Below are 27,269 nucleotides of genomic sequence, written 5' to 3'. Positions count from 1 at the left end.
CATCAATATACAAAGAGGTTCTTCCCTAGTGTAGTCAGGCTATGCAATTCCTTACCAAAGCGGGTGGTGATAGTCAATTCTTTAACTGTACAGTTATTTATTAGAATGCTTTGGGGTGACTGATTCAGGGAATTAAAGAAATTGCCATTTAAGCATTTGTGTGAGGATAAATTGCCAGCTGCTTCACAAGAGTTTTGTTTTGCCTTCTGGATCAATACTGCTAGAGCCTATAACAATTGGTAGACTTTTGTCTTTTTCACTAGTCCCCATTGTATCATCATAACATTATAATAATAGCATGTAGCCAGTTTCACACTCATTCTTTCTGTCTGCATGAAAGGAAAAATGAATTGTATATAAATTCTAGTATAAGCTAGCTATGTAATAAAAATGATTTCACAAGCTTTGAGAGGTTAGGTAAAATTAAGAAATAAAAGTTTAATTGTCACTAGATGGTTATACAAATTATGTGTCAGTAGGAATTAAAAAATGAATACGTTTTAAATTAGAAAAAAAATATGGGTTTAATGTACCCTTACAGACAGCAGATGTGCCCTCATTACTATATATCAGCATTGCAAAGATGCCTATATGATTATAAACCAGTCACCAGTGCCATAAAATTATCAGCCCAACACAGTGCCCAAGTTATGATATAAAATCCCAGAAAACCCACATACAATGTTTGACCATACAATTTTATATAATCCCAGCAAAGTACCCATATTCTGTTCGAAGAACTGGGCGCCTAATTATGAAATTCTGATTATTTAATTTTTATTGCAGCAGCGATAAAAAAATTTTTTCTTATCGCCGCAATTTATGTTCATGGTGTGAAATGCTACAGGTAAGGTCTAGTGCATTAAACATACCATTTGTCCTTAAATGCCATTTAGGATCCACGCACACAAGTCAGTGCAAATGTAGTTTGTGCAATGGTGTATACATAATGTAGCTGGCAATGTGGTATGTGCAATGTGGCCTACAAATGGGCTGCACAATATGGCTATTAATGAGGAATAAGATGTCAAACTTAGTGCTCCAGTGTTCTCTGTGTAGGGGTCCTGATAACTAATTGTACAAAAACTCCCATATTGTCAAACCATGCCCTGCTATAAGCAAATATAACAGCTATTGTATTTAATTCACAATTATACCAAATAAAATAAGGGTAAAATACCATTACAGGCTATTTTTTTTTTTAAACAAAGTATTCTTTGTTCTTTCTAATACCAGTGATGGCATTGTTGGGTAATTAACTATTTTGTATAAATTTATAAAAATAGTTTCAGACAGATTTAATCCAAATACAGGAGCTACCTTCAATGTACTGTACAGTATCATACCTCGCTGATTCTAATTATGCCACAAATGCCCATATTGTTGTGAGATGTGTCCTGCTCACCACAGTATGTGTGTGGTGCATGCATCTGACACTGGTAAGCACAGCAATGCTGGGGGTCTTTCTAGTAGATGGGAGATGAGGGGGTTAAGGGAGGCCATGGCATACCCCCAGAGGAATATGGCCCCGTTTCCACATCACTTTTTTTAAAAAAAGAATCCTGGCGGGGGTGGGGCGGTGGGAGTCAGGGTGTTGTTGGGGGCAATCAAAATCATTGGTGGTCAGTGGACAGCAACAGGCAATTAATCACTAGGATACCTGTTTCTCTATGGGGTCCCAGAGAACTATGCGACAAACAGGAAGTGTCTGCCTGATGTTAGGAGCGGCGCTGGTCAGAGCAGCTACAGGTAAGTGAGCAGAGGTGGGAGGCTGCCTATACTAAACTATAGGAGGCGGTGCCTATTGTAAATTATGGGGGCCCTGCCTATTGTAAACTATGGGGGGTTGCCTATACTAAACTATGGGGGGTGGCAGCCTATACTAAACTATAGGGGGTGGCTGCCTATACTAAACTATAGGGGGGGCTGCCTATTCTATAATATAGAGGGGGCTGCCTATACTAAACTATAGGGGGGGCTGCATATTCTATAATATAGAGGGGGCTGCCTATACTAAACTAGAGGGAGTGAGAAGGGGGCTGTCATACAAAACTATAGGGAGGGAAGGGGCTGCCATACAAAACTATAGGGAGGGAGAGGGGGGGAATCCAGACAAGCAGCAACTAATCTAAAGACACCCGCAGCCACAGGTGGTGAAAGTGACAAGAACAGGTAGGAGAGAGCAGGACAGTCTGCCAACTGTCCTGAATCTGTTGGGGGCAGCCCTGAATTTGGCTGACTGTCCCGCTTAGTCAGGATTTGGTCCGACTACAAGAACAGTTATAGTCAAACTTATTAAACAGTCAGATATGTTTCTATGAAGGGAATTTTGGAGGTATGTGTTAGCAGGCAACTAAACAAGTTTGAGCACAGAGGTATAAACCAGTCACAAATCATCCAAAAGTATTCATGTATTTTTTTTAGCATAGGAATGGCAGCTTTTTTACCTGCATTTCTTTAGAGATGTGTCTTAAGTCATCACATCCAAGTTTTCCTAAATGTTACTACAACCAAATTCCAGTAGTTCTAAATCCCACCTACTTTTGTGTTGGACTCACCTCCACTTGACTTGGTCCCACCCACATGAGACCACTTTAAGAATTTTTTCCAGGGCCACTTTAAGTTTCCAATCTGCCCCTGGTAGGAAGGAACTCAATCCCGGCACCTTTGGCCAGGCAACCAGGACTGGAACACACTAATAAGAACTCAGAAAGAAAACACACAGAAACTCAGAACAGAGCGAACTGGAACTGGAGACACGGACTAGGAACTCAAAACAATGACACAGAATGGGGAACTCAGGACTGCATGGCAGCCACAGACCTGGAACCCACAGAAAGATACACGGAACTGGTAATGAGCCTGAGAGACTCAGAACCAGCTGTAGGAACAGAACTGATGATACTGGTACAACCACTGAAACTGCAGAATAGACACTGGATAGTGCAAAGTTCTTACTGAGATAAGCGCTCTTTCTGAATCCTGAATATTGCAGGAAGCTTGAAAGTGCAGAGTACTTGCAGAAAGATGAACTCCGGCTAATGCAGAAAGTTATGCACTTGGAATTGCAGGTAATTGAAAAGAGATGTGCACTTTAAAATGCAGGATACTTTCAAAGTTCAGTTCATTTGGTAATGCAGGATGTCTACAAAAGATGATCACTTTGTAAACACAGGGTAATCAGGAACAGTGCAGAACCATCTGGAACCTGGAGGAAAGACCTATCCTCTGGAGAGAAGTGTGTTGCTCTGGCAATGAACAGACCTGAGCAGCAGGTTTAAATAGGGTGCTCCAAACAACTATTGGCTGCACAGCTCATGTGATCACTCCCATCTGTTGAATCTGGCTGGTCTGGAATGATCACCTGACTACATCCAAAATGGCCACGCCATGCCCATGCAGCAGAACAGTATGTTTTTGTTTACAAACGGAGATGTGATGGACAGGAATGCTGCAGGTGATCAGGAGGGACCCGGGTAGATGTGATATGACAGCGGCGGATGTGGTAAGTGTGGCTAAGACCCCTGATGTGTGACAATCAGTATCTCCACATACCAGCCTGTACCCCTCATACTAGCCAGTGCCTCTGAAACAGTGTCACCACATGCCAACTATGCCCTTAAAGAATACCAGTAATAGTGACTCCACATACTTGGCTGTGCCTTCACAATATATTAGCCAGTGGCTTCATAATTTATAAGACTGTGCCTCCACAGTATACCATCCTGTACCCCATAAAAACATCAGTAGCCCCACAAATAAGTCCTCACTGTGAGAGTATACCAACCCCCACTCATAATACAGACAGTTTTCCAATTGCTGTGGACCATGCAAACCATTCATGAAAATTTCCATCATGTAAATGGCAACTGCGCATATAGCCCCTGCCTTGTAAACTTCCCTTTGCAAGGCAGCGCCGCTTTAAATTTAAGCGCTGAAGACGCCGAACCCGTGGGTGTTGAAGAAGCCGGAGCTTCATACATTTACCCCCTGGTGTTTATCATGTGTCAGACCTGGCTTAGGAAGAGCATTACACTGTTGGACTCCTCCTTTTCCCTAACAGAATGTTGGTGGTTATCTGTGCATTACATGGCTGATAATGGAGGAATATGCACCCTCACACATTACAGGATAATCAGAGAATATAGAAATATTCTGAGGCTAGGAATTTTATCTTCCTATAATGTGTGTAGAGTTCAAGACCTGCTGGGTATAATGACGACCATTTGCTAGTTAAGGGAATGGCGGCATTTGCAGTGTAGGAGGATGGAGGTTATTTGCAGTGTAGGAGGTTGGCGGGTATTTGCAGTGTAGGAGGTTGGCCAGCACTTGCAGTGTAGGAGGATGGCGGGCATCTGCAGTGAAACATAGTGACTGCCATTCATTTACATTGGAAATGTAAGACATTTGCAGAGGTAGCAATTTGCAGTGTAGGAGAATGACAGTCATTTCCTGTACAGAAGACTACGGTTGTTGTTATATATGATGTGCTATGTTATGCTGCCCTGTACATGCATGTATACAATAAATAAAAAATGTTTAAATAAAAAAATAACGCCACACCTGTCAACACCTGCTCATCACAAAAACTCCCACCACACATTTCACATAGTAAAAGGAACATTGACTGTAGCCATAAACACAAATAAAATTCCCCATTTTTTTTGCCTTGTGAGAACATAACTATATGCTTTATTACTCATATTATAAATAAATGTAAACTAGGCTATTAGACATGCATCCTGCACAGTAAGCAAAACTTGTAACTATTTCCAGTTTGCTTCTGTACCTTGAACAAATTATGTTTCTAAGAGTTTTACACAATTTGTGCCTAAATCATTATAGTTCAAGCATATTAAAGCTAAGCTAGCAATTACATGGAATTGGCTTATGATTTTAAATCCAGAGTTCATGGATTAGAGCAGTGCATAATGTTATTACTGGAGCAAGCGTGATTAAGGGAGATATCATGAAAATATACTAACATAGTATTTAAATATAAAATTATCCATTTTCCATACTGACGTAGATGGTTCCAGTGTAGTCCAGACTTATCAAATAAAAGACTTTGCACAACCACCATGTTTTCTCGCTCGTTGTAGTTTTCTTCACTATTTTGAGGCTTTAACATAAAGCAGTTAAACATTCATAAAAATACATGCTGCACTGTAGTATTTATTGTGGTGGCTTATTATCAGTATACTCATATAGGAGGGGAAATATTCTACTAGAAAAAAAAGTAAGACATTACTTTATACCCAGTAAAACCATTACAAGAAATCACCTAAATGGACTGAACCAGTCACCCTAACATTATTTACTATCTTAGTGTTTCACATGTTCGCAGGTCCAAACAGTCTGTCTTTAAATATCAGCAAATGTCATGTTCACAATACCAGTGGGTAAAGCATTGTAAATGGTATTTTCAGACTGAAAATCGCCTGTAATGGAGATGATGATTCAAATTAGTTATTAAAAGGGAAGGTTTTAAGGGTCTACCTAGACTGTATTCAATGTCTCAACGTTGGTAGTTAAACTTTTAAATATGAAGTTATCTCCAGTATACCAAAGATATTGCAAAACTATGAGTATTGCTATAGTCATTAGTCACTTCCATCTTCACTGTCTAATGGCCAAGATCAATCGTAGTAGTGTCCTTGGGAAACCCATTGATCATGGGCTGTAATGTTTTCTGGCCCTCTGTCTACCTGGTTGCTGATCATCATCATCATCAACACAGATCTTTAGACCAGGGATCAAATACCCACAAGAGATATATATATACCTGGAAACAGGAGTAAGTGGGCAAGCAACTTACTCAGAGTAGGTTACATTTTCTGTGAGTACTGTATGACACCCTTACTGTATTTTAGTTGCCTGGGCATACCATCTCCAGGGGGCCACAAGTGCAACTCTTGTGGAGCTCAAAATCCACTTTGTTTTACAGCGCACGGGCAATAAATCAAAGCTTTATTTTACATCTCTGTGCTGGAGGAATATCCAATTCTAACTGAGGACCAATAAGATGAGTGCTACAATATAGTGAGAAAGGTCACATATGGTGCAAAACCACGTGACATTGGGCAGTAACAGGCCTGTGATGCCCTGCGGTACTCTGTTTATGATAGGGATTAGGGATTGTATCCCATGAATGAGGAATTCCAACTAAGAGCAAATGATAAACCTGCGTGATTTAAGTCCTGGTTCTTTCTACACCATGTCCGTTGCTACTACTGATTGGATGATTAAGTGAGGTCCTCTGATTGGAATGTGTGAAACTAATTTTAAACATAGAAACATAGAATTTGATGGCAGATAAGAACCGCTTGGCCCATCTAGTCTGCCCATTGTTTTATTAACCTATGGTAACCTTAAACTTTATTTGATCCCTTATTCTTTATAAGGATATTCTTATGTCTATCCCAAGTATGTTTAAATTGCTGTACTGTATTACCCTCTACCACCTCTGATGGAGGTTATTCCACTTATCCACTACCATTTCTGGGAAATAGTTTTTCCTCAAATTTCCTCTGAACCTTCTTTCCTCCAGTGTCAGTACATGTCCTCGTGTTCTAGTACTTCTCTTCCTTTGAAGAATGTTTCCCTCATGTACCTTGTTCATACCCTTGATATATTTAAAAGTTTCAATCATGTCCCCTCTTTCTCTTCTCTGCTCCAAACTATACATATTAAGTTATTTTAGTCATTCCGGGTAAGTTCTGTGCTGTAGGCCATGCACCATTTTAGTTGCCCTTCTTTGTACAGTTTCTAATGTATTTATATTTTTCTTAATTTAAGAGCCAAAGAGAAGTGTGGAGTGGATTTCATGGCCCAAAACTTATTTGTGTTATGGTTTTTCATTTTAAAATAATGGGCAGGGCTGGATTAAGGGAATGGAGGCCCCTGGGCTAAGGAAGCCTCCATTCCCCCGTGAGGGCCCCCCCCCCCCGTGATCCGAGCCGCTCCCCCCCCGTGATCCGAGTCCCCCCACCCTCCCCCGTGATCCGAGCCGCCCCCAAGGCACTTACCTCCTTCCCCGATGCGCTGTACGCTCTTTACTGAGGAGATCTCGTGAGAGTGAAACTCACGAGATCTCCTCAGTAAGGAGACTACAGCGCGTCGGGGAAGGACCGCACTGAAAGTGCTCAGCAGCACTGATCGGGCCGGGGGCGCCCCTGCCCCCGACTGATCAATAATGCTGCTGAGCACTTTCAAGGGCCCCCTGGATGCCCGAGGCCCCTGGGCTGTAGCCCAGTTAGCCCTAGGTTTAATCCGGCCCTGATGATGGGAGATCTATTAAAAAAGCCTCAACAAAAAAGCAAGATGTCCCTAGAACAGCTTGAGGAGGTGAGGATTGTAAACACTTTAAAATGCCATATTGTTGTATTGATAGAAATTAACCACTGGCAGTTTAATACGGAATCCAAAAATCTATATGACCCCGTTTACTGGCCTATATGTCACTGGAAGTTAGTATTTATCAATGCTGCCAATAATAGAACTATGGAAGTGACACTGAAGGGTTAAACCAATCGATCATGTTTCTCTCAGCAAGTAGCAATTCAGATCTTCAGGTGTTAATCTCTATTTTTTCTTTGAAACAATTTAGACACATTGTGTAATAATGGAACAAATTATATTCTTGTGGGTAGATTGGACAAACATAATTAAACAATCTTTTTTCAGTGTACTTTATCTCAGCATATTTATAAATAGACCCCTTATATTATTCTGTGTGTGTACAAATCATTAAATGAAAACATTATTTGTGAAATGATCTTTTGAATAGAACCATTATATGTGTGCGTACTATAAAATTTATATATATATTGGATTTCCTGCGCCTTATGTCCAATCAAATGTCACATCCAGTCCTACAGACTGGCGAATTTGAATATCCTGTATAACTGATTATACCCGCAGTGAGCTGCCTCTGTTTACAGCATTTCAGAAATTGTGACAATGCTCTTGTCTGCAATCTGTAAGCAAAGAACCAGGGTCTATTGCAGGGGGAGAGGTGGACTTCCACTGAGAGTCTACTTGGGCATGGGGAAGCAGGTTGAAGGATTTCACCTGCTAAAAAGCAAGGGTTAAGTTATTTATAATTTTTTTAAACAAGGCTGACAAGTTTTTGCGCCACAGAAAGAGAAAGTGACTTTCTCTAGGTTACAAAAGGCTGCAAACGGGATTTAAACAAAGGTCTAAAGCAGGTTTCACAATGTATTATTCATCTAAAGTGCATTTAGCAGCACGATTGGCCACAAGCACTGCTTCTCTTCTCTGTCTTATATCAACTACTGTTTACTGTAATTCTGTTCTCTGCCTCTAGTATCCACCATGCCAACTCAACTTAATTACTTTACAAAAATGAGTATGCAAGATATCAGTGTGTTATAATCACCAACGTTAAAGACTGAGATACAGATACATGAAAATGAAAAACACATTAATTATAACCTCAGTAGTTAGCTACATATCAAGGGACTGATGCAGTGAGTAGCACGCCAGTTTGCTTAGTGTATCTTGCGGGAAATCATTCTGTAATTGTCCAGAAATGTGGCCTCACACATATGCACCTATGCAGAATTTGTTTTACCTCTCCTGGTGTGTCTTCCCTGTTGCATATCTTTGTGTTATCCACAAAAAGGCATACGTTCTCTTCAATACCATTTGCAATGTCACCAATAAAGATATTAAAAAGCACTGATCCAAGTACAGATCCTTGAGGTACTCCACTGGTAACCTTTCCCTCCTGGGAATACACTCTATTTACTATAACCCTCTGTTTTCTATCCTGCAACCAAGATCTTACCATTTAACCATCTTAGAATCCAATCCCAAGCTTTTGAGTTTATTTAATAGTCTGCAATGTGGGACAGTGTCAAAAGCCTTACTAAAATCTAGATAAGCTACATTTATGCCCCTTGATCTATTACTTTAGTAACCCAGTCAAAAAACTCAATAAGATTTGTTTGACATGACTTCCCCCCAGTAAATTCATGCTGTTTGGCACCTTCTTGTGAGCACAGGAGGTCTCCTTATATTCCAGGAGTCTCCTGGACAATCTGCAAAGTAGACAACTATAGTAAAACAGTGACATTAAGCTCTATATTTATACTGTATACAGGGTGTTTCCTTTATTAAATAGAGGAAATATGTTGTACAGTGGCGCACGCTGGGGGGGTTTCTGGGTCTCCCCCTCCCCCTGACAATCCTGCGTGCGCCCCTGTTGTATATAGTATAGATTTAGAGATGAATGCCAATCTTAACTTCTGTGTGCAGGACAACCTCACCAGCCAGTTATCCTGAAGAAACACTGGAGTGAACAATGATTTATGACTACATCTGTGTGCCAGAGAATGTCTGTCATTTTCTTGTAGGATATTTACTCCTGGTAAATTTTAATCCTCCTGGACAAATTTGTTTCCTGCATGGTGGTGGAGAGTGATGACTTGAATAGTGTCATCATGCTGAGCTCCACACACTGCTTCTCTGTCTGACCCCAGAAGATTGCCAGACTCTCTCTGGAGTCCAGGGGACCACCCACTATTTCAGGAGTCTCCTGGACATTGCAGGAGAGTTGGCAAGTATGTATCTTTACTGTGACTTATTGATGTAATTTTGTGCACAAATTAAACATAAAATTATTTTATTTATAACATCATAACCCACACCAGTGGATTTCATTTTCCAAAATAGGTTACATTGTGGAAGACACACACCCTAAACTCAGTCATAGATGTCAGAAAATATAATTTCATTGCCATAATATTGTATGCCTAGAACAAACATCTAGTCAGAACAATGATAAATCAGTTTACATGCATGATATGGGGACATATGTATGTGATATGGGGAGGATCACTACAATGGGAACATTATATATTATAGAGGAAAACGGGGGGGTTAAAAAACGGGGGGGGGCAGCATGACACAAAGGGGTTAAAGAAAGGAGGGACAATGGCAGTATGACACAGAGGGGTTAAAGAAAGGAGGGACAATAGCAGTATGACACAAAGGGGTTAAAGAAAGGAGGGACAATAGCAGTATGACACAGGGGTAAAAAAAAGAGGGACAATAGCAGCATGACACAAAGGGGTTAAAGAAAGGAGGGACAATAGCAGTATGACAGGGGTAAAAAAAGAGGGACAATAGCAGCATGACACAAAGGGGTTAAAGAAAGGAGGGACAATAGCAGTATGACACAGGGGTTAAAAAAGAGGGACAATAGCAGCATGACACAAAGGGGTTAAAGAAAGGAGGGACAATAGCAGTATGACACGGGTTAAAAAAAGAGGGACAATAGCAGCATGAAACAAAGGGGTTAAAGAAAGGAGGGACAATAGCAGTATGACAGGGGTAAAAAAAGAGGGACAATAGCAGCATGACACAAAGGGGTTAACGAAAGGAGGGACAATAGCAGTATGACACAGGGGTTAAAAAAAGAGGGACAATAGCAGCATGACACAAAGGGGTTAAAGAAAGGAGGGACAATAGCAGTATGACACGGGTTAAAAAAAAGAGGGACAATAGCAGCATGACACAAAGGGGTTAAAAAAAAGAAGGGACAATAGCAGCATGACACAGAGGGGTTAAAAAAAGAGGGACAAAAGCAGCATGGCACAGGGGGTTAAAGAAAGGGGCAAAGGCAGCATGGAGGGCGCAGTGTGATCATAAGGGGGCATAGCGTGGTGATGATAACGGGGCACAGTAAAGTGTGTGTGATGGCACGGAGCTTTTGGCAATGTAGTGTGTGTGAGGTAGATGGTGGCTAATTAATGGCTGCTATTTTGTTTGCGGGGTAATGGGAATACTATTTTAATGTTGGGGCTGGAGGAAGGCCTAATTATTAATAATGGATGTTATTGATTTAATGGTGGGGCTGGCTGTAATTTTCTAAATGTAGCCATTTTTTTTCCAAATAGGTCCTCCAACATTCCATGATCCAGACAAGCCGCAACTAAAGAAATCTGTAGCCACATGTGGTAAAAGTGAGAAGAACAGGTAGGACAGAGCAGCATAGTGTGTGAAATGTTGTGATTCTAGTAAGGACAAGGTCAATGTTTGGTGAGTCCATTGGGCTCAGGCCAAGACTGAACTCTTTGTGTGCACACTGCATTCTTCCTATACTACACAAGGGTGCTAGATGTCCTGAAAGTCAGGAATGCTTGGACAAATGTCACGCTCCGCGGAATTCAGGACCTAATGATTTTATTGTGCTTACCACGCCCCAACGGCGCATTTCCACGCCCCCAATTGTGCGACCATACACACGAAAAATTTTGAGTAAGCAAATTTTTTTTGCTTACTCAACTGTAAGGGGGGGGGGGGGGGGGGGGCATGAATTTGTTGTATCGGGGCCCTGAATTCCTCTTGCCAGCCCTGGCTGCTGCTGATGATAGTGTTTACAAGTAATCATTGTTACATGGAAATGTTTGTGTATTTCTTTTTTTTATCTTTGAAAGTCTTCCCAGTTCCCAAGCACAAAGTAGAGAGGGCATTGGGTGGATGGAACCTCTTTTTGAGTGTAAGGTCATGTCAATCACTATGGTTGAAACACCTTGAAGTTCTGGGTACAGGTAGGCAGAGGCAATGTTAGGGAGACTTCAGAACCATTGGGAGATGACAATTGATGAGATCCCAGTAAGAATGATTTATCTGATGTTGGCCGGACTTCATGCAACAGCAAGGACTTCCCAGAACCAGCTACTATTACTTCTGTTCCAACCCCTAACTGGAACTGCTGGATTAAGCTGTACCACTCGCGTAATTGATGTGTGTACTTCACTCACTGGTGTGCTGATTCTGCATAGTTGTCTTTGCTTCGCCTACCAGTACAATGCTCTGCCTACGGTGACAGGCTTTAACTGCCATTACAGTGACTCCGTCTACCACTGCCTATTGCATTGGCTTCACTTGCCATCAATGTGGCATTGGCTAACTTTGTGCTATCCATCCTAGTTTTGTGTTAGTCACACCAACAGTTTATTTAGTTCCACCTACCTGAGGCCACTTTCAGAATTTTTTCCAGGGCCACTTTAAGTTCCCAATCCACCCATGGAGAGGACTGATAGAGGCAGAGGATAAAACTGTATTAAAGAAGTAAGAGAGGCAAGATGTGCTGTCCACTCACCCAGCTTGGGTGAGTGGATCTTTTGCAGTAAGAATATGTGGTGATATTAATGGTTTATGGGAACAAGACAAACTCACCATCAAAAAGTGAGGCAGAGTGAAGGAGGTTAGTTACATCAATGGTGTGTTCCAATTGGTTTACAATCATCATCATTATTTATTTATTTATAAAGCGCAACTAATGCCGCAGCGCTGTGCAGAGACCTCACTCATATCAGTCCCTGACCCATTGGAGCTTACAGTCTAAATTCCCTAACATACACAGACAGACAAATACTAGGGTCAATTTACTAGCAGCCAATTAACCTAGTAGTATGTTTTTTTGAACCCAGAGGAGGAGGGATGGGGAAGGATTTTCCACCAACAGCGAGGCACGTTGCTGCCATGTTAATGGGAAGTTATGTGTCACTAGATCACCATCATCATCATTTATTAATATAGCGCCACTAATTCCGCAGCGCTGTACAGATAACTCGCTCACATCATTCCCTGCCCCATTGTAGCTTACAGTCTAATTTCCTAACATACACACACACTTAAATTCTAGTTTTGAAGTGTTCACTAAATGTATGGTGTAAACACAGAGAGAAAGAAACTATTGATAACTTTTTTTGATGGTGAATGGTTTTGAGCTCTAATCACTCTGTTTGGGAGTCAGTGGGTTTGTTTGTGCAAAGTGTGATGTTCACTGTGTTCAGTTTATTTGAGTCTCTATATGGTGAGGCTGCTCTGCTGACACAGAACTGTAATCAGTTTGCATAGAACTGCATACGAGACATGGTGCTATATAGAGTTGGCAATATATCTGTATGTGTTTGGAGTGACATTGTTGTTTGAACATGTTGTGCTTCATAAGATGAATGGCATGGGGCCATATAATATGCTGAACAATTTGGCTTAGTATGTATGCACAGTATTTACTTTTTCATCATACCACACATGCAAGTGTTTGTTTTATGTTTTATTTGTTTGCTGCATTTCATTTTGTCATAGTAACTGAAAAAAAACCATCTAAGGTCAAAGAGAATAGGCTTAAATATATATAAAAAAGCAAGTTAATTAGCAAGACCAACACTGTGGCGCTGTAGAATTAAATATTAATGTGAGAAAGTTATCATATACTGTAGTATATATGTAGTATGTAGTTGAGAAATGACTACCTCTCTTCCCCTCACCTCCCTCGCTTAACTGTTTCAGCTTATGCACAAATACAATAACGTAATATTCACATTAATTAAATGTGAACTGTGTGCGTATCCATATAATGTGTCCTATGACAAATGCAACTCTTTCAGGCACTTACAGTAAGTTGAATAATTCCTACACTGCAGTAACTTGCTGGACAAATTTAGTTTAGCATAAACATTTATTATCTCAAGTATAATTGATTCAGTATTATTTATTTTTATTTACACACTATTAAATATCCAGTAGCGGTTTACTTACTTCTTTTAAATGAAAATAAAAATAACAACATGAATATATCCTTCAACTATATTTGGAATATGCAAGTGTAAAATAAAAACTACATGCAAAGAATTCCTTTTCCTATTCTTGTCTACTCCCACATGAGTGACTCATTTACAGAAAGTTCATTTTTGTACCAAAATTAGAAAATACACACACACATTTCTACTAAATGTATTTTGGGATCACATAACAAGGACAGATTGTAGGATATCCAATATCCCCACAAAAAAACAACAGCCCTCCATTTTACAATATTTTAAAAATACTTACTCTTCTGGTAATGCACAGTCTCTAATTCAGAAACTAATGTTGATGAATGATCAACCTCCTCCCTATGTTTGCTGGAGTACTCCATACCTAGAAAGTGCTCTACAGTATGTTTTGGTAGTTAAAGCAGCAATTACACATAGAAGTTTTTTTAATATTTAAATAGCTTTATTTTAATAATTAAATAGCAAGTTAAGTACCTTTTAAGCATACATTTTATTACAAATCATGATCTCGTGTTCAAAATCTCTCTGGAGGGGAGTCCAGAATTGCTGGCAATCAGACAAACAGAATCTCAGACTCATAGATGGGGAATCAGGGCCTGATCAACCAATAGGCTGATCAGGCTGCTGCCTGGGGCGCTGGGACCTGGGAGGCTCAGCGCCGGCATCATATAAGATTTTTTTTACTATTGATTATTTGCACCCGGAGTCGCCCCTCATCCATGCTCTGGGTGGGACAGCAGAAGGGGGACAGCAGAGTGTGCTGCATGGGGGAAAGTATGATGGAGGGGGACTGAGTGTGCTGCAAGTTGGACAGTGTACTGAGGGGCAGAGTGTGATGGAGGAGGGCAGAGTGTGATAAAGGACACAGTGTACTGAGAGGGCCATGTGATAAGGAGCACAGTGATTTGATGGCTGGGGGAAAGAGGGTGATGAATTGGCCACTGGGGGTTAAGAGATATTTATACATACATCCTTTTCACTAACGTTATAAGTTGGCAAGTGGAAGGTATGCATGGGGAGCTAAGGTGGATAATGAATTGGCTGTGGGGTAGGTGATGAATTAACTTGGAAAGCGGATGATGAAATTGCCAGGGGAATCATGAATTGGCCACTGGGGTGTGATGAAAAGGCTGGAGGGGGGGCATGATCTCTATATTGTTAGGCCTTCATGTGGATGCTCTTTAAAGAGCAAATCAATGAGGGTTTCTAATGTTTGGACATTTTCAAAACAGAACCCCAGTTTTCCAGAAGACAGCTAAACGATAACAAAGTTGCAAGAACAAGCAAGAACAGATATTAGAATCTGTCTAAATGTGTTTCCTGAATTTTTCATTAATGATTTGAGGGAGGGGGGGGGGGGGCGCTACAGGTGTATTAGCTAGAACCCTTAATCAGGCTCAATTTGCTGTGTGGAAAAATCAGCTATAATGTGCATCTAATACAATAGCAATGGTAATCGCGCATGGCCCACGTTGTTTAGAACAACGTGGGAAACTGAATCCCCTCATTAGCATGTCATGACATGAGAGAGAAGGGAGAAGGAGTGGGAGGATTTTACAGTTCCCAATGCAAACAGAGCTCACAGAGCTGTTCCAAATCCTCTCTGCTGACTACATCATGTGTCACGTCACTGTGGTTGCCATGGTTGTCACATGACTCTGTGGAAACTGTAGAATTATAAATCATTGATAGCAATATGAAGAAAGAAACCAAGGAAAACTGTAATTACAAAGCTTATTCTTACAGCCTGACACAGTAATGTATGTTAAAAGAACACACCTAATTTTTTTTTATGGGATTGCTGCTTTATTATTATTGTTATTATTATTATTATTGTGTAATAAAAGGTTGACAGCTAATGTAAACAGAAACGTACGATACTTATGTGCACAGTATGGAGCTGATGCAGAGTTGGCCGCAAAATGGGAGTGAATTATGCTTATAAAAAGAGCATGGAAGAATAGTGTCATTCGCCTTTGCATCAGCAGCATATGGGCCTGATTTATGACAAGTCATCATCAAAGAGTATTTGCACTTGGAGTTGCGAAAGATACTCCATCTAACAGACGTTTCTGCAGGTCGGCATGAGCCATATTTGTGTAAACAAGCCTTTACTGTACTCGCCTCCTTCTCTAGCATGTATCACCTCTCCAGATGCAGGCAGCCATAATGGCCAGAATCACGCAAGTCTACATAGGTGCAATGTGTGCAGCCACTTTCTGGGCATGCACGTGGCGTTTTCACGCAAGATTTGCTATAAAAACTGATGTATGTAAATCCCTATTTGTTTATGCACAAATTATAAGAAATTACCAACATTTTTTTCACTTTAACTGTCGCTATTGTCAGCCTGGTGTTTCGAACACTATTGTAACAGCCCATCCATCCATTCTTGTGATACCACGCTGATCGTTTTAGAGAAGTATTCAATGAATTAAAGGAGAACTCCAGCCCAAAGACATTTTTACTTAAAAAGAAACAAACAAAAAAACCTTCCAAAACTAGCAGAAATCTGCTCAAGACACATTTATTTGGGAAATACTGACCAACCAAAACATTCTCAAGGTTTAATAGCAGGAACAATTATGAGGAAATCTAGAAAGTGAGTGGGGCTGAGCCATATTGTAAACCATACTTGCCAACTCTCCCGGAATATCCGGGAGACTCCCGAAATCTGGGTCAGTCTCCCGGACTGCCGGAAGAGAGGGCAATCCTCCCGATTCCCGGCCGGCTGTGAAAAGTAAATGGAGGGGACGGGGCTTATTGGTGTCATGGGCGCGTCAATGTGGCCCCGCCCCCTCATTTTATTGGTCAAAAAAGGTGGTGACAGCTTTGGAGCGGGGCTAACGGCGCGATTCTTCGAGCCCTGCCCCCACACATCCACCTGTGCCCCGGACTTCCTGGGACAAAAGCTGCCAATGTTGGCAGCTATGATGTAAACTGCAGTTCATTGTACTGCTGCTACAGCTGGACTATTTAGTGACATTTTGTATTCCTGAGGCCATAACATCTAAATATTTCGGCTGGAGTTCTCCTTTAAAAAAGTTATGCAATGTTACTCTTTACCTTCATGTCATTTTTCCCACAAACAATAACATGCAGCAAAATAACACTTATATGTTTAACACAATAGGAAAGTAAACTGAGGGAAATGACTATAGCACCTTCATAAATGAATGCATGTATAAAACACAAGTCTTTAACCTCATGACCCCAATTATGCAATATAGGACTCTTCATAGTGTTCTGTGCACGGAACACTTGCAAATGATTTCTGTTGTTCAGCAGCTAATGCATTCAGACTATATATTTAGAAGAATACTTAGAACCAAAATAATCCTTGCTGCATTGATGCATAAAATTAGTTGAAAAGTACATTTTCTTACCAAGAGCGAATTCGAGCTTCGGGTCATCTAAAGTTCTCTGAATCTCTGTGGATACAGAATCAAGATAAATAGTAATTATAAATAAAGATTTCACTAAATAGCATTTCATTAGCAACTCTGCATAATTCTTGTGGAACACACATTAATATTTTATTTTCTGACCATCCAGGATAGAGAAGCGTACCCTATTTTTGTTAGGCGGGAGAGACACTGTAGTGAAGATAACTGAAATGAACAAATAAGAGCATACTAAAGGACAAGTCAATCATATAAAACAGACCAAGTGCACAATTGAATGGTAATCATACCTCCATTTTACCATCTAGGCACAAAACACTGGTAGAAAGTAAGGCTGTGCTACATGGGTGTAACAGAGACCGTTGTGAAAGATTACATTTCTTTTTTACATTTTCAGTATTGCAAAGCTAAGAAAGTAGCAGAAACCACAACATTTTTACAAATGTTTTAATCACTAAACTGATATTTAATGCATGCTTCTTATTGTCAGCGGATATGAACTGCTGTCAAAATATATGCAATCCTTTCCCTCATCCATAGATTTTCTGTTCCACTTCAACGCTTACTTCTGTGGGATACACAGACAACAGAGGGCCTGATTCATTAGGACATTCAGAGCGAACGTAAACTGCATTTTCTTAAAAAAAGCACATAAATTTTGGGCATACGCATGTCCGTATACAACTGGAAGAATATCTGAAGATACGTCTGTTGAAAATGGGTCTAAGTATGCTTTACTCTAATAGACAATACACTGCAGGATACGTCTAATACATATCTGAAATATAAAGTCCCAAAAGAACACATGAAAAGAAAAATTCAATTAATGTCAAATATTTTTTATTCATCCCCCATAAATTAAGATGTTATGAATGTCTATTGTACATAAAATGCATTTTTACAGTTGCTCCTGCAAACACATGTTCTAGCATATGCATACTCAGCCGGCACTTACACCTGCCCTGCAGCTGGTGCAAGTGATACAACAGAAAAACACATACCTTTCAGAAGCTCCAAGCTTGAATTGGACGCTGTTGCGTATGCTCAAGCTTGGCACACCCTTACTGTACGTACGCAGGGCAGGATTAACAATGGGCCTGGTGGGGCTGCAGCCCCAGGCCTCTCCACAAAAATAAGCGTAGGCCAGCCAGGAGGAAAAGACATTTTTTTTTTTTATGTGAGGGGGGTTTGGGGTGATGAGCAGTGCGGGGTAGTGATGTTGATCGCCCACTTGTGGTTTCCCTGGATGCCAGGGGTTGGTGCAGTCACTGGAGAACAACAGGCAGCCAATCGCTATTCTGCCTGTTGTTCAGTTCGGTGGGGGCTGTGTCTACAGAGACTGTGTGTGACTCATGCTGTACCAACTTACACCCAGTCCCAGACTCAGGTCACTGGTGCTCAGCAGAACAGCTAGAAACAAATTATTTTTAACAGGGGATAAGTGACTTTAGGGGATGTGTGAAAACAGGGGATATGTGACAACAGACCCAACAGGGGATATGTGATGTTGAAGTCGAATAATTGGATGAAGTCGTTCTAAATGAATATTGATTGTAATAGTTTCCGTGTGAATGTGATTAGTATGCCACGTCATACCAGGGTAAATATGCAATCGTAAAGGTAAACAGAGCAAATACACTTACATTCGCACCTGTGACCTGCTCTCTAAACGCAGGTTGAGGTCCTTTAGGGGGCACAGGGCAGGCTAAGGACAACCACAGACAACAGGAACAAGAAGCTAAGCAGGAGCAACAGAAGGTAAGTACATAGGCCCATAAATCTGGGAAGCGAGGTAGGATGAGGAGCAGAGCACTGAAGCGCTGAGATCCTATTGGGTAGTAGAGCCTGGGTATAAAATCAAAGAAGATGCGCTGTGTTCTGTGGAACAGGCTACAAGTCTTAGTAAGGGAACAGGAGACACAGGCAGATAGTGAGGCGATGAACTGCAGAGCACAGAAGCGCTGAGGTCTTAGTGTGCAGTATAGCCTTGGTGCAGGATCGATAATGATGTGCAAAGTTCTGCAGTGTATTCACAGGTCTAGCTCATGGAACAGGTAACACAGGTCCAAACAAAGAGGCGATGAAGTTTGAAAGTGCCGGGTTTTAACATGCGCAGTAATGCCAGCAAAATGGCATCAGAAAGTGGAGGAATGCCATCCAGCCAAGAGGTAGCAGTTGTCAATGGAAACTGATATGTCAGCTGTCCCAGACAGAGTAGCAGGTGAGATGTGTGATAACAAAGTCAGTTGAGCTGCTGAATGTTTTCCAATCTGTCCCTGCCGGCGCATAGACATCTATACTTCGTTAATGCTCTTGGCCAGGAGCCACATCTCAAAGCTCAAAGAGCCACATGCGGCTCTAGAGCCACAGGTTGGCCATCGCTGCTCTAGAATGTAAGCTCTAATGGGCAGGATCTCTCTACCTATGTCTCATGTCTGTCTACTGTCCATCATCCTCATATCTCCTTGCTATGTCTTTTGCTTCATTCTGTATGAGCACCTTCAGTTTTTACTTACACTCATTTATGCTAATTAGGTGTAACTTTTTCATGTATTTCTAATATGTAATTTTTGCATGCATTTGTTTTTTCCACATTATGCTATATGTACAAATATAAAATAACTGGAGACTCTAAAACAGTGCATTACCTGTAATTTCAAGAATAAAACAATGTTGACACATCCACATCATTCATCTCAAAATGCTCCCACATGCCCCTTATTTGCTCCAAAATTCCACCACATGCCACTTAGACTTCCAACTCGCTCCAAAATAGCCATTCATGCTCGCAGACCCACACTTTGCCCAAAATGCATGCATATGCACTCATACCCCCAGAAGTCCTTAGATTCCACATGTGTTCCAAAACTACCCCACATGATACTCAGACCTCCCCACATGCCCCCAATATGACCATCAGAAATCGTCACATTACCCCATGACCTTGTCACATGCCCATCAAACTGCAACAAATGCTCATAAGCCATCTACTATATGTCCATCAGACCTCCCCCACACACCAATCAGACCTCCTCCGCATGCCTTCTTAGACTTCCCCCACATGCCTGCTCTCTCTTCCCCACATGATTTCTCACACTTCCCCCACATGCCTGCTCACATGGCTTCCACACCTCCTCCACTTTTACTTACATTTATACCTGGAACCATCACAGGGAGAGCACACTGTTTTCCCTTCACCTTCTCCAGTATACTATGTGACCTTCCAGCATTGTGCACGGGAGGCCACATGACGCGGAAGTCGTATGCTCCCAGTTAGTCTTATTCTAGAGGACATGCCCGATATGTTGCAGCCTGCTCGGGGCTGCAGGTGAATGTTTGCCAGCCTCCTGGCAGGCCACAGACCGTCTGTTGCACACGACTGCTCTAAATCCTTATGCCAGTATTCAAGCCTTTGACATGTGCATTATATATACACATTATAAATATATAATCCTTTCTTGATGAAATAATAATTTAAATAAATTATTTTAGGAGGTAAAATAGATACGGAATTAGTGTTGTTATATAAATAAAAAAATAAATGATGATGATGAGATACAAATAAATGTGTCAAGACATAGTTTTCTTGATCATTTTCACAGCCCTTCTACAATCACATAACTCAAACATATTCTAGTGCTGCCAAGAAAGGAAAACATGTTATATACAACATTTTTCCTCTAACTAAAACATTAAAAGAACCTGTCACTTTTGATTAAACACATTTTTACTTTTTGCGTGAAACAATAAAGTTTTTCTATTGCTCAATATGCAAATTGGTGACTCAGTTTGAGATTCGTTCCACATATTGCTCTTTCCTTATTCCCAGGAGGCAATTTCTTTCTTCATCTTCTCTGCCTTGCAAGTGCTTGCAAAGCAGGGTTGCTGTAATATAAGCAGGCATCCACCCAGGAGTGAGGATAGAGCAAACTGCCAGACAACACTCAGACTAAGTCACTCAATTTGCATATAGGGCATACTAGTTTTCTATACTCTCTTCCAAGCGGAGGGAGCATAGAATTTTTTTTGTAACACATACATAATGTACTAAGGCACAATGTAAAAAGAATGTATTTCCTGAAATGTGATAGGTCTTCTTTACGAAGCAGTGTCAAAAGAATATCTAGTGGATTTTAATAAGTGTGAGTGATAACCAGGACTGCCATCAAAAAATTGTGAGGCCCGTTACAAATGAAACAGGAGGGGCCCCCACTCTCTTTGACCATCCCTTCCTCTCTTGTACAGTAGGCACAGATGAGTAGCATGGACCCATAAAGCCCAGAGCAACAATATGCCCTCTATGCCTCCCCTCATGCTCATCAGACCTCCCCACATGCCCATCAGACCTTCCACATGCCATCAGACCTCCCTACATGCCATTTACATACCCCAGAGACATTTCCACATTTGCATGCCCCACAGGCCTCCCCATATGCATTATATTAAAGACCATCAGACCTCTCCATATACACCCTTAAATTTACACTCCACTACACTCCTCCACACTGTCACAGGTGAGAATGAGAGATTCCATGTTGCAATGCAGACTGTGACTTGCAGATGTAGCTAGTCAATGCCTTCCTCTGTACAGCAGTGGCAGGAATATGAGTGTAACATCAGGTCACACAGTCACTTGAGTGCACTTGTCACTGGTTTGGACAGGGCGACATTCACTAGATGATGGGGCTAGTGATTATTTTAGAAGGGAAAAGCACAGGGAACAAAAGCTCACTACCATCATCGATGCAACATGCCCCCTTGTCAGCTCGGGACCCTTACACTAGTACTACCTATACATCCTGATGGCAGCCCCGATGGGAACATTCTTCTCACTGCCAGAGAGATGGTTCAACAAGTTGCAAGCTAATCAATTTGACTGGTATAATAGTTTCTCATTTGGGCAATGCTTTGTGTCTTGAAACTACCCTAGCTCTACATCAGCATTCCCAGTGCTTTAAACCAATAACTAGCACTCAGAGAGGTGCCATAGAGAATGTGGCCTTTGGTAGAGAGGCAGATCACTGCACAGCTTTTAGTATACTTGGTACCAGTGATGGAACTACTGTCACTGTAGGGAGTGTAACTGCTATGTGACTCATAGGTGAGATAGGCCCAGTAAAGCTGTTAGACCCCTTCTGAGACTTTCTTCTGAGAAAATAGGGGGTGTTGTGCTCATGGATGCTCAGAAAAATCCAACATTAACAGTACAGCCTGCGCACTAGCTAAGTCATGCAGTGGTAAAAAAGGAAGGGAGGTGTGGGGTGTGGGGAATTGTGCTATAAACGTGCATGCTGAGAAGAGAAATGTTGCAAGCTTTCCCTGTTCATATGTAATGTGACTGTGGTTGCACAACCTTTAGCAAACTGTAAATCATGAATAACAGTTTGAAAACAGACCCTATAGAAAATGAAATCTTCACGTGTCTTCTACAGATAGAGCTATTCAAATAGTGACCCAAAAGACCATGCAATACTTGTTCCTGGCAGGTGTATTCCTTTTTTCCATTTAAAATGTACCTAAGCTGATACAAAGTAATGAATAGAAACTGAGAACTAGCACTTATACACTCTACAAATTTTAGTTCTGAAACACCATTCATTAGTGTCATTGTAACATTAAACATTACATTTAAAACACAGAACAGAATCACCCCATCTGACACTAACTTACGCTTTTGTGTGGTTTGCAGATTTTCTAAGGAACTTTGTGTGACATTCTTTTTAATGGGCTGGCAAACATGTATTAAACAGGAAACGTTAAGCCCAAAATAAGTGCATAATCCCTGCCAAGCACAATGATAAAATAACCAAGCAAAATCAATTCTATTGTTCACACATCATAAAAACAATATAATGAAAGAAGATAGAAGACTCAAAGAAGCATGTACAAAACAGCAATGTTTATGCCTAAAATATGTGAACTAAACTTTTAGTAAACTAAACCGTCATATAAGTACAAGCAGCAATGATGTAGTTAGTTGAGGGCAATGCAGCAACATCGACATAATTGTTTCTAATATTGTACATGTATCATTCTTTTTTGATTGATTGCTATATTGTGCAGATCTTTGTATGTGTAGTTCATTTCAGGTAAGAGTTATACATAATACCGTCATCTATCATTGTCAGAGGCGGGCTCTAGTGTGCATTTTACATCAAGATATGCTCTGTGTAGTATCCATTAAAACTCTTATGTTAGGTGCCCCATAATAAGATCCAGGCTACTTCATGTTTGTTGTTCTTTTTTCTTTTCCTTTTTTGGTTCTATAATAAATACTTGATATTTGTACAGAATGACTCAACTGATCTCTATCACATTCACAATATATTGGGTTTAGATGTATGTTTTTTTTTTTTTTTTTACCAGTGTAACATTGTGTGTTTGTTAGCAGAGGTGAACGTGGAAATTTAGGAGTGGCGGTATGAAAATTGTAACGTGAATGCAAGTCAAAAAAATGTATAGTTTTCTAATGAAGCAGTAGGCAAAGTGACGGTATGTATACACCCCCAATTCAACCACTGATTGTTTGTCTGTCTACAACTGTAAAAATCAGTGGGGGATAACAGGCAGCCATGGGTAGCATATTACACTTCTGATGAGTTTATTGTCATCTAGGGCAGTGATGGCTAACCTGTGACACTCCAGGTGTTGTGAAACTACAAGTCCCAGCATGCTTTGCCAATATATAGCAGCTTATTCTAAGCTGCAATATATTGGCCAAGCATGCTGGGACTTGTAGTTTCACAATACCTGTAGTGTCACAGGTTAGCCAACACTGATCTAGGGGATCCTCTTTCAAGTGGTTCTCATTTCACAGAATAAGCACAGGTCATTCAAATGGTCTACATGGCAGCTTAGTACATGAATGGATGGGGATGCCTGTGTAGTAATAGGGTGACCTATTGTTTTCTGCAATGTGAACCCTTCCTGATCTATTTGTTTATCATAAACGCATTGTGCGGCTCCCTTCTGAGGCAAAGGGCCATATTCGAGGCCCATATAATATGATGTTTTTATGTATCTCATTGCTGGACATATTCCATGAGAGAGAGATCATGGCTTCTAAAATTGTACTGCTAGCACCTAAAAACAACATAATTTGGACCTCAAACACTCTACATTCCAGGCCCATCTCTGGCTTTTAAATTAAAACAATCTAAGGAAGCCAATTATACTCTGTGTTTGATGTATCTGTGTTCAAGTAGAGTAACAGACTAAAACTTCATACTGTGAAAGTGCTTTATAAGAAACGTGCAAAAGAAAATTAATAGTCAAAAATGCATTGCACACATGTATAAAAATGAACTGGCAGTTTTTTTTTTAAAATATCACCTAGTACCACTTTATGTTTGTTCTACACCAGGCTTAATGAGCCATAGGGCAAGTGTCTTAATTATAATAGAACCATTTTTTTCAGAGGCAGTTCACAGATCACAGGATAAGATCTGTTTTTCTTGTCATATCTTGACTTGTTTTTGGTCAGAGTTGGAATTTAAATTCACTTTGCACCCTGAACCATAAATACAGAGCTCATTATAGATTTCCCCACATGTGTACTCCAAGTAATATAAGAGATAAAACCTTTGCATTACTTCTCCTGGTCTCCTTGTTGTATGATGAGTGTGCTGAGGATTTTTGTGCTATCAAAAAAAAAAAAAACCCACACCACTTGAATTATACTTTAGTCAAAACTGGTACGATCACCAGCTGGCAACATATGCAGACATCAAATTAAAACAGCCACTTGCAAGTTCATGTCAAAGAAGAAGTTACTGAATAGGTCTGCAAAATACCCCATAGCACAGATATCTAATTCCAGATAGAAATCAAAGGAAACCCCCAGACAAGTTGTGTGTGATACGTATTGGATAGAAAAGTATTGGACCCTGTAGCTTGATGTCTGTCTCCTGCTGCCAACATGTGTTGCTATGGACACTGGATAAACCGGGACTAAGACCGAATTAAAACAAAATGTGCAAAGCAAAGATATAGTTGGCACTGGAAAAAATAATTATTGTCATTTAGTCACACATATGCCGGTAGGAAGTAAACTGATAGGAACATAAACATCCATCAATACGAGTCATTTAAGCGCTGCCAAATTCTTTGAAATGAGTGTTGTCAGCACTGGCTGGGGTTATAAATAAAAATGGGCCTGCAAATCAGTAATACATTCACTATATAGTTTGTGAGAGGGTTACACTACCAATAAGGTTTCAAAAGTTTACAGATATTAACTTTGCTCAGAATTGTGACAAATGGGGTATTCAAAACATATCATAAGCTCTAGATCACGGAAACTGCATTACGCTGCACATCTGGATTGTGCTATAGTAATGTAAAGGTTTATTGGATTACAACCTGCACTATTCAGCATATTAAGAGACAGCTTCCTGATAAATCCTATTTGTTAAATTGGTCTAGGAGAAGGCAGGTTATTATCCAAGACCAGCCAAAAGCTAAGCAAACATAACAAAACAATGTTGCACTCTAAAAGTAATAACATAATTGTGATGTGGGATTTAAGTGTGGTATTATTGCAGTGTTATTATTTTGATTTAGAATATCATAATGATCATGCAGAAAACTTTGGAAACACAAAATACCTGAAAGGAGTCTTCACCAGAAGAGCAAGACAAACTTTGCACACACAAGCATGGTATGAAGAGCAAAGCAACGAAGCATCAGCTCACAATATGCTGCAGCTAATTTTACATATATGTTTGTGTCTCAACATTAATCATGATGGAAACATGAAAAATGTCACCAGGGATACAGTGGTCTGGAATCATTTTCCCACTTGCTTTGCAACTCAGTTAAGGTGAGATTAATTAAATAATTATATTTTACAAACAAGAAGATTTAACATCAATAGCTTAATTTGGCCCTCCTAAATGCAACTGGGAAAAAGAAGTAGGAAACTCAGGAGTAGAGCAGTGAGCACTGGGTGAAACATAATGTAGATAGATAGATAGATAGATAGATAGATAGATAGATAGATGCAGTGCTATTGATCAAAAGAATGCTGGCTCTTTAAATGATCCTATTTAAAGCTATGCATGCATGTATTGCATTATACACCACTTAGGATCACAATGAATTTATTCTCCCTTCACAAAGAGTATGCAGTGCACCTGACATTCAAGCACGGTGCGCGCAGTGGTATCAGTTTAACCAGCCAGAATATCTCTTCTCATGAACTGAACTGCAAATTAGTTATGTAAGGGTTAAAGGTGTAGTTTGATCTCGGTGAATGTGTCCATAGTACATACGAATAATAGCATGGCAATGAAGCAGTTGCACTTACTTGCACATTCTAACCGAATAGACTTCTCTCCTGCAGCCGCGGAAATAAGATCCTGGGCTGCCTCAGTAGCTTCCTCCTTTATCTCCATGATCAGTGATCTGAGCTTGCTAATTCTCCTGTGCAAACCCTCTGAGTTGGCTTGTCCGTGTGCCACTGCCCAATGTTTGCAGTCTACCTTCGATGTGACTTGAAGGATCAGCCCTTCCTCCCCCACTCTGAGATTCTCCAGAACACAGTAGCGCACCTTCAGCCACCTAAACAGGGAAGGGGCAGGTAGCAGATAGCACCAGAAGTGATGTTGTGCTTAATACAGACCATTATACATTTATCTTCCCTGTCACTGGAACGCGCACCTCGAACACCTCTTCAGAATGAATCCCCTGTTGCTTCTCGTTCAGTGTACTGCAAAGTCCAAGCTTCACAAAGCAGCTCCCAGAGCAATTAATACATTGAAAAACTAGGTGGCGGAATTATCAAACTGAAACGTGAAATCCTTCCATGCTGTAGATTCTGCAGCTCAGCTGGCAGCTACTGGGGCTGCAAACTTTAACACGAATTCAATACATTAGCTGCGGCAGCAATCAGCAATCTGACAAAAGAGTCAGAGGAATTCACTGAGGTGAATGTGTCTGTCATCTCCTCTATTAGACCTGTCCTTATTCCCATATATCCCTGCCGCGACGCAGCTCATTACAACGTGCAGATAATTTAGCATGACATAAGACTTTTGTCAGTAGCCAATAGGTTAAATATGGGAGCTGTCGACCTCATCACTATCCGTGGTGTCTGTTGCTGTTATACTTGATAAAAGTCAGAATTGTTTTATCATTGACCTTCTGGGGAAAAAAAATCCAGAGCTGAACAGGAAGCTAGAAAAGAGCAAATACATGATGCTTCTTATTTCACTTGGAAGGGAGATGATCAGTCAGCCTAAGTTAATGAGCCATATTTAAAAGACTTGAA

The 27,269-nt window shown here is 40.6% G+C and overlaps 1 protein-coding gene across 7 annotated transcripts in view; it reads right to left on the bottom strand.

The window, feature by feature from the left end:
* INPP4B (inositol polyphosphate-4-phosphatase type II B) overlaps nt 1-26,992 on the bottom strand; it is a 481,006-nt gene extending 454,014 nt beyond the window's left edge. For 2 of the 7 annotated variants that reach the window (XM_075199307.1, XM_075199316.1), the window contains exons 1-2: nt 26,307-26,992; nt 16,982-17,026 (exon numbers count right to left, since the gene is read on the bottom strand). In XM_075199307.1, the coding sequence (XP_075055408.1) occupies nt 16,982-17,026; nt 26,307-26,394 (133 nt within the window). In that variant the 5' untranslated portion in view covers nt 26,395-26,992. The remainder of the gene's footprint in view (nt 1-16,981; nt 17,027-26,306) is intronic. The other 5 variants (XM_075199368.1, XM_075199350.1, XM_075199332.1 and 2 more) reach the window with 3 other exon arrangements.
* Between the last annotated feature and the right edge of the window lie 277 nt (nt 26,993-27,269).

This window comes from Mixophyes fleayi, chromosome 1 (assembly GCF_038048845.1).
Source record: "Mixophyes fleayi isolate aMixFle1 chromosome 1, aMixFle1.hap1, whole genome shotgun sequence".
Lineage (NCBI taxonomy): Eukaryota > Metazoa > Chordata > Amphibia > Anura > Limnodynastidae > Mixophyes > Mixophyes fleayi.
This window is presented reverse-complemented; position numbering and strand designations above follow the sequence as displayed.